The sequence below is a fragment of the Antennarius striatus genome, chromosome 20, assembly GCF_040054535.1.
Source record: "Antennarius striatus isolate MH-2024 chromosome 20, ASM4005453v1, whole genome shotgun sequence".
NCBI lineage: Eukaryota > Metazoa > Chordata > Actinopteri > Lophiiformes > Antennariidae > Antennarius > Antennarius striatus.
The window spans coordinates 666058-680000 of NC_090795.1; the positions used below are offsets into that span (position 1 = coordinate 666058).

General features: G+C 49.3%; 1 protein-coding gene across 1 annotated transcript; it reads left to right on the plus strand.

Annotated features, from left to right (window-relative positions):
• Nucleotides 1–132: 132 nt before the first annotated feature.
• On the plus strand, nucleotides 133–4272 carry eci2 (enoyl-CoA delta isomerase 2). Its single transcript, XM_068303964.1, has 11 exons — nucleotides 133–280; nucleotides 1509–1567; nucleotides 1703–1806; nucleotides 1895–1993; nucleotides 2079–2270; nucleotides 2358–2427; nucleotides 2505–2607; nucleotides 2821–2941; nucleotides 3020–3109; nucleotides 3204–3347; nucleotides 3567–4272. The coding sequence occupies exons 1-11, from the start codon at nucleotides 225–227 to the stop codon at nucleotides 3720–3722; spliced, it is 1194 nt and encodes a 397-aa protein (XP_068160065.1). The 5' UTR covers nucleotides 133–224; the 3' UTR covers nucleotides 3723–4272.
• The last annotated feature ends 9671 nt before the right edge of the window (nucleotides 4273–13943 follow it).

Sequence of the window (13943 nt, forward strand, 5' to 3'; positions counted from 1 at the left end):
TTGTTAGTTTACAGAAGCAATGAACGCATCTGAGGCGGGACTTTTTGTAAATGTAAGCTCTAATTGGTTGGTACTGGAGTCCGTTTCAAACTCAGCCAATAGAAGAGCAGGATGCTGCTAAATGGGCGGGATCTGAGTTGTAAACAGAACAAACTTCCGGTTTCGGGTTCGCCGGAGCTCGTCCTCCTTCTGACCCGACCTAGACCTCCCGTGGCCGGACGAAGATGGCCGGCGTCGCCCTGAAGCTGTCGGTTCCCTGGCGCCTCATCACGTTACGAAGGTGAGAATCTGTTCGCGTCAGCTAGCTTCATGCTAACGCCCACTTCACCGAGCAATCTGACTAGCCTAGAGCTAGCAGCCGCGCGAATGTACAGCCGCTAGCTGTGCTAATGGCTAGTTAGCATGAAGCTACAGGTAAACGGATAGTAAACAGTCTGTAGTTTTAACGGAGAGAAGCTAGCAGAGCAAAGCTAACTGTAGCATGTTATGCTAGCCGTGACTTTTGCTCCAGATTGAGGGACAAGATCGAACTGGTTTGAACGACGGACCCGGTTCAAAGGTCAAGTGTGACGTCACAGTCCGAAGAGGTTTAAAACACCTGAACGATAGATAGATAGATAGATAGATAGATAGATCGATCATAATCCCGGAGGAAATTGCACACATCCACTGCTCAGCCAAACACCAGGAAAAAACAAACAAAACAGGACACACCACAAGACACTAACAGACACATGTAGCACTAACAGGACATATACTAAAATATTAAAATATAAACAGTATAACATTAAAATATAAACAGAATAAAATTATATTAAATCCATTTAACCCCGTGCTGACCTCCCACCTCCCCCCACTCCTCCTGAGGGAGTCATTGTACCCCCTGATGGCACGAAGGAGGACCTCAGCCTCTCTGTGGAGGCGCTGTGTGACAGCAGTCTGTCCCTGAAGGTGCTCCTCAGCTGTGAGGAGGTGGTGTGTGTGTGTGGGGGGGTGTTGTTCATGATGGCCCTGAATTTAGACATGGTCCTGCTCCCCAGAACTGTCTCACAGTCCAGGCTCAGCCCGACCCCAGAGCCGCTCTGTGGGCTCAGTGTTCTAATATCTTTATCAGAAGTATTAAACTGTACACTAACTTGTAAATATTCCATATTTTGTGTTTTTCCCATTGGAAGAAAAACAGGGTTCTAATGGAAAATTCCATGTGAACATATAATAATAATAATAATAAATATAATAAACTTGATATCTATGAATAGGGCTGTAGTAATGGAAAAGATCTGATGCATTGAAAGAAAAAAAATATTTCTGTACTATATTTTTTTTACACGTTTATGAGCTCTTTTTGGACCCGATTAGGTAATGTGTGTCATTTTAATCAGTTTTCAAGGGTTAAAGACCTGCAGAAGAGACTAGTGAGTCAGTCTGCTGGTGTCTCATCCGGGGTGTACCCCGCCTCTTGCTCCAGGACGCTAGCGGTGAAGCTAACGGTTGTGTTGTGTCTGCAGCTCGACTCGATTCGCCGCCAGTCCCGTTGTGAAAGTCCACACCTCAGCCTCTGTGATGGGTCAGTACCAGAACCAGAACCAGACCCCAGACCAGTGAGAGGGATGTCATCGTGTGTGTGTGTGTGTGTGTGTGTGTGTGTGTGTGTGTGTGTGTGTGTGTGTGTGTGTGTGTGTGTGTGTGTGTGTGTGTCCAGGGGCGACGGTTGAGCAGTTTGAACAGGCTAAGACCAAACTGTCCACGCTGAAGAGCGACCCCGGCAACGAGGTCAAGCTGAAGATCTACGCCCTCTTTAAACAGGTGGGTGGGGTCAGAGCCGCTGGGGGCGGAGCCTGTCATCATCTATCTACATGTCCTACTGTGTCTGACCCTGCTGACCCCCCTGCAGGCCACCCAGGGACCCTGTAACACCCCCAAACCAGGCATGCTGGACTTTGTCAACAAGGCGAAATGGGAGGCGTGGAAATCCCTGGGCGCCGTCTCACAGGTACGGAGAGAGGAGGTCATTGGTTCAGGAGGGAGGGGCGGTGATGATGTCATCTCCACCCCTAAACATTACTAACGTCTCCCAGGATGAAGCCAGGCACATGTACTGTGACTTGATTGGCTCCCTGGTGGAGAAAGAGGGTGGAGGCTCCGCCCAGGCGGCGGCGGCGCCGGCCGCTAGCGGGACGGCGTACAACACGCTGCTGGTGACCAGGGGCGACAATATCACCACCATCACCTTCAACAGGCCGTCCAAGAAGAACGCCATCACCAACGAGGTGCAGGAGACACTCCCTACTCGGTACCCGGGAAAAGTTTGAATCAGAACGTCTGAAGGACAAAAGTTAAAGTTTAATGTCTCTCAGATGTACAACGAGATCATCACAGCGCTGGGGGAGGCGGCTAAGGACGAGTCAGTTCTCACCGTGATGACAGGTAGACACACACACACACACACACACACACACACACACACACACACACACACACACGCTGACGTGTTTGTGCTTCAGGCGCTGGAGATTTCTACTGCAGTGGAAACGATCTGACCAACTTCACTCAGATCCCTGAGGGAGGGGTGGAGGCCATGGCCAAACGGGGCGGCGACCTGCTCAGGTGAGCTCTGATTGGATGGCTGCTGGCCCGGGGGCGGAGCTGTGAGCTTCAAGACATCAGACATCAGAATAAATATCTACTAATATTAATAAAAATTAAATTATATCTATATTATATAATATGTATATTTTATACATAATATATATTATATACGATATCATACTTTAATTGACTATAAATATTTATATAGTTAAATTTCTGGTTACTAAACAGGAAGTACGTGAAGGCCTACATCGATTTCCCGAAGCCGCTGGTTGCCGTGGTGAACGGACCAGCTGTAGGGATCCCCGTCACGCTGCTGGGGCTGTTTGACCTGGTCTACGCCACAGAGAGGGTACACACACACACACACACACACACACACACACACACACACTTGCTTTGTGGTGTTGATGAGGGACCCCCCCCCCAGGCCACCTTCCAGACGCCATTCAGTCAGCTGGGTCAGAGTCCTGAGGGATGCTCCTCCTACGTCTTCCCCAAAATCATGGGCACCGCCAAGGTACACACACACACAGTTCAGCCCTCTTTTCTAACTCGAGTCGTTTGGAGGTGTGTGAACTAAGCCCCGCCCCCTGCCCTGGTCCCTCCCCCAGGCCAGTGAGCTGCTGCTGTTCAACAGGAAGCTGACGGCGGTGCAGGCGTGCGGGGCGGGGCTGGTGACCGAGGTGTTCCCCGACAGCAGCTTCCAGACGGAGGTGTGGCCCCGGCTGAAGGCCTACGCCCAGCTGCCCCCCAATGTAAACACACACTCATGCTATATTCCTATTGGCTGCTCCGTCTGCACATGGAAACATGCTAAAGGTGATGCTAGCAGATGCTGCTCGTAAACCACTTTAAATGGCGGCTGCTCTGTTCTGTTTGCCCCGCCTTAAAGAGGCGTCGCTTCGATGCTAAACGACCACACCCAGTGCCTACAGGAGCCTCTTAGGGTCAAACCTCTTCTTTGTGCCCGTCAGTCTCTGGCGCTGTCGAAGCAGCTGCTCCGCTCGGCGGAGAAGGACCGCCTCCACGCCGTCAACGACGCGGAGGTGGAGCTCCTGGTGGAGCGCTGGATGTCCGACGAGTGCTTCAACGCCGTCATGAGCTTCTTCCAGGCCAAGGCTAAACTCTGACCGGGGGCCACAACCCAACAGGACCGTCAGCAGGACCCGCCTGCAGCCGTTTGGAGCTAGACGTCTACACCTGAGAACGAGGCTGATCCGTAACCACGGTTACAGGTTCAAACTCGCTCCCGACGAGTCATAAAAGAAATGATGTGAAGTTACCCAATGAGGACGACACAGGAAACACCTGTCTACCTAGCGTTAGCCTGTCTGCAGCAGCTAACATTAACTCGTATTAATATGAGGACAAGTTTTTACTGTCTTTAGCGTGCTAGCTTAGCGTTTTTGCTGGGGTTAGCGAGCCACATTCCATTCCGCCCATGCTATCCAGTAAGCTAGCAGTGGCTGACAGTGTAGTGATGTCATCGGCTGTTTTGTCTCACATTGAACTGACTGAAGTTATTGCCTCTAATCCAGTTCCTCCCCTCTGATTGGACTGTTGGCGCTCCTTAGCGCTAGCGTCAGTTAGCTCGTAGCCTGACGTTTCCTGAAGGTTTGTTTATGTCGATCACTGCTCATCTTTCTCACCTCCATTCAATAAAACAAACTTCTAATTATTCTTTGGAGTGAGTTGTGTTTTTGTTGGAGGCTGCGTTGCCATGGCGATTCAACTAGTTGGGTTTCTTTTGACTTTTTGGAAAGGTATTTAATTTTCTAACATGTTTTCTTGGTTTCTAGGCTCCCTGATCATGTTGGATGGATGTATTAAGGATGGATGATGGATGGATGCATACAGGTTGGATTCAAACTCAAACACTGCTTATGAGGGCTGTGATCCAGGAGTCTGGTGGTGTGTTGTCTTGTAGTTGCACCTCTCGCCCCCTGGGGGGCAGCACCTGTCTTCTCTTCATGACTGCTCGGGTCTAAAGGAGCAGTCTGATGGTTCTGCTGCGAAACAAGGGGAAGAAACAACCAGAGGAAGTCCTGACTGGATCCAGGACCAGAAGAGCCAATCAGGAGCCCGTTAGCTTAGCATTAGCTCATCATGAGCTAAGATGAGGAAGGGGTTAAAACTCACTCTTCCTCTGTCTTATGGGGATGAAAGAACTTTGTTAATTCCTTGTAACTACAGAATCTTTGACGTTTGTGTTTATAGATTAGTCTTGACCCCGCCCCCCACATTAGAGGGGGCGGGGTCTGTATATATTATTGTGTATATTTTTGACTCTTTCCTAGAACCCGACTTGGACCTGGACCATATGGTGGGGGGTCAGACCATCAGACCCGTCTCCGGGTCACGGATTGGGGGCCACGCCCAGCCCTGTTTGTGGATCTTCCTCCTGGGGGGGCGGGGCTCTTCTGCTTCACAGGTGAAAACCATCTTTACTGGTTCTGGACCAGCGCCGTGTCACATGACCCTGGTCAGGGGGCCCTGGGGGGTGGGGGGGGCTGATTTAAGCGGTGCTGGAGCGGATCGGTCCGTCAGGACGGGATCACGCCCCCGTTCCATCAGCCAGACGGGTCCTGGGGGGTGAAACACGAGCCTGGTATCTGGGAGAAACCGCTGTCAGTCACATCAGCCGCCGCCACCGGGCCGCCGTCCAATCAGCTGCTGCCTTTGTTGCCGGGCGGTTTTACGGCAGAGGGATTATGAAACGCGTTCAGAGGAAACCTCCGTGCGACGCGGCGACCGTAAAACTTTAATGAGCAGCTAATAAACGAAGATTACATCTAGTGACACTAACGCCAGACAGGAAGTAGCTCTGCTCCACTTCCTGTCACCTCAGCAGGCGGATCAGAGCAACTGATTGGTTGTTGGACACCCAAAATGTCAGGGAGTCAATCACGCAACCACAATGACGGTCGCTCCCTGAAGGGACCAATCATCCATCAGCTGCTGTGACATTAGCCAATGAGCTCCATCCGTCAGAGGAGGAGGAGGGGTTTAATGCGTCGTGTCTTGTTTCAGTTTTTCTTGCAGAAAACAAATGATGAGGAAAAGGAAGGAGGCGGAGCTAAAGGAGAGAAGAAGAGTCGTCCGTTTGATGAATCGTCGTCAGGAGAGACGACCTTCACCTGAGTTCAAAGGTCATCGTAAGTTAAAAACTCCTTCATCCTCGTCTGCAGATTGAATTCAATAAAATACCTGAAGTTGAAGTACGGAGAGTCCTCATGGGGGGGTCGTATATTCAGGTTTAACTTTGAGGAGGGAACTGTAAAAACCTGAGACGCTTGAAAGCAGCGTGTTTTCTGTCTGCATCTGGATCACGATCCACATCTGATCCAGATCGTAATCAGGATCAGATGTGGATTGCGATTGAGATTATGATTACAATAGCGTACCGTGATCCAGATCTGGATCACATTGCATAATCCAGAATTTGATACAGATTTTGATCCAGATTGGTCCACATTGGCACATGATCCAGATCGTAATGTGGATCATGATCCGGATTGGTACGTCTCTCAGATCAATGGCAGGGTTTCAGTTCAGCGCTGTGTGAAATCTCGATTCCAGTTTTGGGATCACGACGCCCCTGTTGGTTTTTCCCGCTCTAATCTGGATCCAGTTCTGGATGTGATTCTGAATCCTGTTCAGGATCCGTTTCCAGTTTGGGATCTGGTTCTGGTTCTGTATCCGATATCCGGAACTGGATCCGGAACTGGATTCAGAACTGAAACTGGATCCAGAATCAGAACCGGATCCAGTTCCGGTACTAGTATTGGTTCTGGTTCCGGTTCCAGATATGGATCTGGGTCCAGGTCTGGATCCCGTATTGGTTCCAGATCTGGATTTAGATCTGGTTCCAGTTGTGCCGGCGCCGTATCGTCCGCCTGAAGCGCTGCTCCCCGTCCTGATCTGACTCTGGCTGCGGTGAAACAGACTGGAGTCATCGTCTCCAAGGATGAAGGTTATCCAGGGAGAGGAGAGAGAGAGACACTCCCTCAGGAGCGCCGGCCCGTCGCCCCTCAGCCAATCAGATCGATGCATTTCTAGGTTGAGTTCCTTCCAAGTTTAATGGGAGCAGAAGATGAAAGTTTGAGCGCCGTGTTCACCTGAACCGGCCTCCGAACATCAAACCGGGACCCGGAGGAGGAGGAAGAGGAGGAGGAAGAGGAGGGGAATGAGGAGGAGGAAGAGGAGGAGGAAGAAGAGGAGGATAAAAGGAAGTCATCGACTCGCTGATGAAGAGCTGCAGGAAGGTGGGGAAGATGAGACGAGAGAAAGAAAGGGAGGCAGCGGCGCTCACCTGAGGCAAGGACAAGGCTAATGTTTGAAATGTGTTCATCAGGTCCTCCCCCCACCAGGACCAGTCAGGTGATCCTGGGGGGGCGGGGCCAAAACCATCAGAAAGCAGCTAGCAGCATTTATCAGCTAGTAGCAGTGAGCAGCTAAAAAATCAAGTGAAGAGGATGAGGTTATCTATTTTATTTGTTATTTTTTAATTTAATTTAATTTCCTGTCCACTAGAACCTTCACGAGGATCAGAAACGCACCTTTTACAAGATACATTTTGAAATAAAATGCTGTAAATTCTTGAATTGAACTTCTAAAAATATGTTTAAACTTTAAAATTCCCATGAACTTGAAAACAATTCCTGCTAAATAATTTAGTGAATTTTACACATTTAATTATAATAATATAAAAATTATCCAAATTAAAATAACGTCAGAAACATTTAACTCCATAACTCCTCCATGAACAAAATTTCAAATTTCCTCCCAAACTTTGATTTGAAGCAGGAAGCGGGTCGTTAAAGGGTTAACAGACTCTTCATCGCCTCCTCTTCCTCCTCTGATGAAGGTTCCATCGACCTCGCTGAGGACACGCCACCCCCCCCTCAGAGATCCTCCCCCCTCTCATCGCTCTGCAATCAGCCCAACATTGACATTCAGGTGACGGCGCCGCTCGGCCACTCAAATGTAAATTTACCCAGAGTTCACCTGGGGACTCGCTGATTGAAGGGGGGGTGATGAGCCTCGCCGTCCTCACATGACACTCACCAGAACGCCGTCAAACCATCTCGCCTCGCTTCGACGGCGGCCTGTGAATATTGATCGCCACACATCAGCAGCCCAAAAAGAACCCTTTCCCATCATGCATCTGTCCAATCACTTCCTGCATCCGATTGATCGCTTCATCACGACGCCGAAACCACCAGCAGAAGTCCTTCAACGCTACAGCTAGCCCTTCAGCTAATGCCAGTGCTAGCCCTTCAGCTAAAGCTACAGCTAGCCCTACAGCTAACACTCCAGCTAGCATGCTAACAGCAGGTAGCGACCTCTTCTCTGACCTGATTATTCTTCGAGTTAATCAAGCTAATTGCTACTAGCTGCTAACTGCTACTAGCCATTCTTGTTCTGTTCATTTCACACCACCTGTAGCTCTGTACAGGTGTGTAACCCCCAGAGGTCACACAGACCCGGTTGTTGGGGTGCAGACGACCCTCTGACGGAACCTCTAGAACGGAACAGGAACTTCCAGCCAATCAGGAAGCGCCAAAGTTTGGCTTTCCCTGGTGATCCCTAATCTGGTGACCCCGAGCCCCACCTGTGTGACCCCTAGCTGATGTGATCCCGCCCACTGGGCTGCCATCAGCTGCTGAAGCGTGGCGATGAGTCGGCGGCGGGTCGCACCAGGACACAGTCATCTGAAGTGGTTGGAGGTGTTTAATTTATTTCTCATTCAGGCCCCGCGGTCCTGGGGGGCCCTGCTCTGCTATGCATGAGGGACATTTACATTTAAGAGCTGCCCCACCTCCATACATAATGACTGGAGAGAGATGGGGGTGGGTGGGGGGAGGCGGGGGAGGGAGCGACTCGATGCCGGCTGAATGTGAGTATGAAAGACTTCATCCGGCCCCCCTTCCCTTAAAGGACCACGACCTGAGGTGAACCCGGTCCAGGAACCGACTCGACACCAGAACCGCCCCCCCCCACGCCCACCATTACGTATCTGTTGGTCAGTAATCTTTATCTTAATTTGAAGTGGTACACCCCCATAACCCCCAGGTATGAGCCCGCAGGGGCAGGGTGTCCCCTGGCGTTGGCTCCGCCTACATAATGCATGAGGCGTTCAAATGAGGCTGGTTCTTTACATTATGCATTACTGTAAAAGCTCCAGGATCAGCTGAGGACGGCCCCACTTCCTCCGAAACTAGTTTCTGTAAAGTCCTCCAGAACCGGAAGTTACACTCAGCAGCAGCGTTGTCATCAGAGAGACGGTCACCGCTACCGCTATCTACACTAGCTTTAGCTTTAGCATCATTATAAACAGTAAAGTATCCAAGGTTCTTTACTGAGAGATGCTAACAGAGACAACAACAAACAACAACAAGAGGGCGAGGCGAGTGTTGGAGCGTTTTTCGTATCTTAAAATGTTCGTGTGCGTGAATATTTGTAGCTCCAGATGTTCATATCTCTGAATGTTTGTATCTCTGGATGTTCATATCTCCAGATGTTCATATCTCTGGATGCTCGTATCTCTGGATGTTCGTATCTCCGAGTGTTCGTATCTCAAGGACTACCTGTACCACTGTGTTTCTTGTCCGCTGATCCAAACGGTCTGAGGTTGGGGGCGGTGAGGAGGGAGGACTCCTCTGACCCTCCTCCACTGCTCAGCGTTCCCCTGACTTCCCCCCCAGCAGCGCCCACTTCCTGTCCTTTGGTTTGTGTTTGGCGTGGAACCAGGAAGTGGATCTTGCTCTGATGGGTTCCTGGTTTCCACGGTGATGCTGCTCTCGTCTCCACAGCTCTTAAACGCTGCTTATTAAAGTCCTGGCTGACGCGTCAGCGTTTTGCTGGCTCTGGTTGAGACCTCACTGCCCCCCACCTGACACACGCCGGTTCCTCTCCCAGTTAAAAGCATCCATGTGTGAATCCTGAGTGGGAGGGGACCCGGGTGACCACACCCGCCGGCTCCACCCACTCGTAAAGGCAACGGCCCGGTGCTCCGAGCCAGACTTTGTTCTCATCCCTGGAAACCCCCAGGGTTTCCCGTTAACCCCCCGTTACCATTCGGGGGTGTCCACGGGGGCGGAGCTTAGATCAGTTGATCCCATCTGCAAAAAATTCACGCCGTGATTTCGATCGGTTGTGATTTTGGTTTTGTCCAATCAGAACCAAGTTTTCTTCTCACAGAACTGATGCTGATGTTTCTGTGGTGACAGGATGGCGTCACTGTGTGTAGCATGTAGTGTTATAGCCTTTAGCATGTAGCCTGTAGCGTGTGTTATGTCTTGTGTAGCATAGTATCATCTGGATAAGGTCAACATGACAACAAGTTTGTCTGAGTGGAGGTTCTATAGCAATACTACAGTTTAATGCAGCTGTGTGAGTACTACATTACTACAATACTACAGTACTATAATACTACAGCACTACATACTATAATACCACTACTATAATACTACAGTACTATAATACTACGGTACTATAATACTACAGTACTATAGTACCACGGTACTATAATACCACAACGACAGCGCACTATGGGTCAAGGTGGATGACCCCCCCTCCAGAGTCTGGGTCCTGCCCAGAGTTTCTTCCTCAATGAGGGAGTCCCCCCCCCACCGTGGCTTAAGCTGCCCTGGAGGACAGTGTTGGTTTTCTATCTGGAAAGCGCTTTGGAATGTCTTCAGATGTGATTCAGCGCTATTTAATAAAAGTTGGTGGGTTGGTAGTACTATAATACCGCAGTACTATAATACTACAGTACTATATTTCTACAATACTATAGTACCAGGGTACTATAATACGACAGTACTATAATACCGCGGTACTATAATACTACAGTACTATATTTCTACAATACTATAGTACCAGGGTACTATAATACGACAGTACTATAATACCGCGGTACTATAATACCACAGTACTATAATACTACAGTATTATAATACTAAAGTATTACAGTACTGTAACACTACAGTTCTACAATAACATACTTTTTCTGTATTACAACACTACAGTAAAGCAGAACTATAATACTACAATACCACAGAACTGAAATACTACAGTACTATGCTGTTACAGTACTATAATACTACAGCACTATAATACTGCAGTACTATACTATTACAGTACTACAGTAGTATACTATTACAGTACTACAGTAGTATACTGTTACAGTACTACAGTACTATACTGTTACAGTACTGCAGTGCTCTACTGTTACAGTACTACAGTACTATACTGTTACAGTACTACAGTACTACAGTACTACAGTACTATACTGTTACAGTACTACAGTACTACAGTACTATACTGTTACAGTACTACAGTACTACAGTACTATACTGCTACAGTACTACAGTACTACAGTACTATACTGCTACAGTACTACAGTACTACAGTACTACAGTACTACAGTACTACAGTACTAGTCCTCCTGAAGTTTATTTAAGGTTTGTGTTCAGACGTGTTTTCATCTGTAGGTGTGGGATGTTTATATGCATTAACATTAGTCTGTGTGTGTGTGTGTGTGTGTGTGTGTGTGTGTGTGTGTGTGTGTGTGTGTGTTGGGGTGAAGCAGCCCACCTCAAACAGGAGGATCTGCTGAATCATCTCCTGTAGGTCCACCGCCACCACGTGTGTGTGTGTGTGTGTGTGTGTGTGTGTGTGTGTGTGTGTGTGTGTGTGTGTCTAGAGCTGACGAATCACTGCTGGAGGATTTACAGGTGTTGGACACACACACACACACACACGCACGCACGCACACACACACACACACACACAGACACACACACACACACACAGACACACACACAGACACACACAGACACACACACAGACACACACACACACACACACACACACACACACACACACACACACACACACACAGACACACACACACACAGACACACACACACAGACACACACACAGACACACACACACACAGACACACACACGTCCTTTTATAGTCATCATTAACATGGAAAAGCCCTTCTGAGTGATGATGTCATCGCGGCGTCTGGATCTGTTGCCTTTATTTGGTCTTAATAATCTCTTTAAAACAACGTCGGACTTTCCGGTGGTTTTTGAACGTCTCTCCAGCTTCCTGTCGTTTCTCACTTCTCATTGGTGGAATGTTGGAGTCAGGTCGACGGGGGGTCGACGGGGTCAACACCTTTGTTTATTCACAAGGACCTCGTGTGTGTGTGTGTGTGTGTGTGTGTGTGAGTGTGTGTGTTTTTGTGTGTGTGTGTGTGTGTGTGTGTGTGAGTGTGCGCGTGTGTGTGTGTGCGTGTGTGTGAGTGTGCGCGTGTGTGTGTGTGTGTGAGTGTGCGCGTGTGTGTGTGTGCGTGTGTGTGAGTGTGCGCGTGTGTGTGTGTGTGTGTGTGTGTGTGCGTGTGTGTGTATGTCGAGTGAGATGTGTCGAGTCATGAAACAGATCAGACGTGTGTTTGATGTCTGCTGAGTCATGATTTTCAGTGACTGCAGCCGACGCCTTGTTGTGGGCGTGGCCTCGTGTGTTCAGCGTCTGGGATCAGAGAGGAAATATTAAGCCCCGCCCCCACAGAGGAGTCAGACATGTGACTCAGACCGGTCTGGACCCGGGACCCACGTAGTCCATCAGCTGGACCCATCAGGACCAACTGAAGGTCCAGACCTGTGTCCTCCAGCTGGAGGTGGACCAGGTGTTCCCATTCGGTCCTGGTGGACCCCCCAGGGAGGAGGTCTGTGGTGACGCTCCTGTTTGATCTGAGCAGTCATCAAACAGCTGGATCAAATCCCGTTGGGTCCGCAGATGTTCAGAGAACCTCCCCCGCACCTGGTCTTTACTCAGCGCCCCCTGGAGACGGGGCGCTTGGACAGGATCCACCAGAGACCAGGACCGTCTGGAGGGTCCACCAGAGACCAGGACTGTCTGGAGGGTCCAACAGAGACCAGGACCTTCTGGAGGGTCCACCAGAGACCAGGACCTTCTGGAGGGTCCACCAGAGACCAGGACCTTCTGGAGGGTCAGGAGCCTGCAAGAACTTTATTGATTGTTTTCAACCAGGAGAACCGCTTCAGGTCCATCAACACCTTCATAACCCAGTTCTCTTGTTCTGTAGTGACCTTTGACCTTTTCAGAGCTGGTTCGCTATCAGAACAAATGTAAATAATAAATAATAACCAGAAACAATAACGACCATAAAAAAAAAAAAATTGTTTTTGTTTTCTCTTTATTTGTTGTTGTTTCGTCTTTATTTGTTGTTGTTTTGTTTTTATTTGTTGTTGTTTCGTCTTTATTTGTTGTTTTGTCTTTAGTTGTTGTTTGTTGCTGATAATTGCTGCTGTCTGGATGTTGGGGAATCGTGACCTTTTTTCCGTCTGACAGGCTTCTCTCTCTTCTCTTTCTCTCCGGCGGAGGGGAGGAGCTGTCTTCTGATTGGCCCAGCCTCTGAATGTCCAGCTGTGAGACCACGCCTCTCCCGTCATGGTTTCCTAACTCTGACTCGTCTTCCTCCTCCGTCTGCGTTAGCCGGGAAGATGCTGGTCATGATGATGATGAAGATGATGATGAAGAGCAGTGACACAGCAGACTAAACATCAGTCTGTCGAAGACGCCGTCCTGCAGAGTCATCGTGGGAGGGGCCAAACCGCCAGGTGGTCTGGCAGCGACAGAACCGAGCCCTTATCATCTATTAGCCCCTACTAGCGACTAGCGTAGCAGAACTCTCATAAATAAGCGTGAATTCCAGGAATTCAGTTCTGATGTGACCTTTGACCCGAACGACTCTGCATTAACACCAGCAGTGACTCGTGGAATGCGTCTGTAAACAGTGAGTCAGCGGTTTAAAGAAGAAGAAGAATGGCTTTGATGTCCTTAAAGAGGCGGAGCCAGCCACCGGTACGTCACCGGTGTAGTGGGAGGAGCAAACATCGACCAATCAGCTGCTTCAGACTGGACGCTGGGTGGTCCAGTTCTCACAGTCAGCTCTTGTGCTAAGCTAATAGCATTGATAGCATAGCGTAGAACCTAGCATACCTGCAGCTTCCTGCTGGTCAGGTTGTCGTATCGACCGGACGTCTTCACCTCCTTTAGGCTTTTATTCCTCTCTATTCTTTCATAACCTTTGACCTGCTCGTGTGTGTGAGGAAGAGCCAGAGTGAGGAAGAGGAGGATGTCAAGTGGAGGTGCTTTCAGGTCATGGGGGAGAGGACAGCTCTCGTCCACTAGATGGAGCAGTTCCACCTGGATTCGCAGCGTCTGGGGCCCCCGCTGTTTGTTTGTTTGTTTGTTTGTTTGTTTGTTTGTTTTGTAGCAGATTTATTTACATCTGAAGTCAGTGACGCT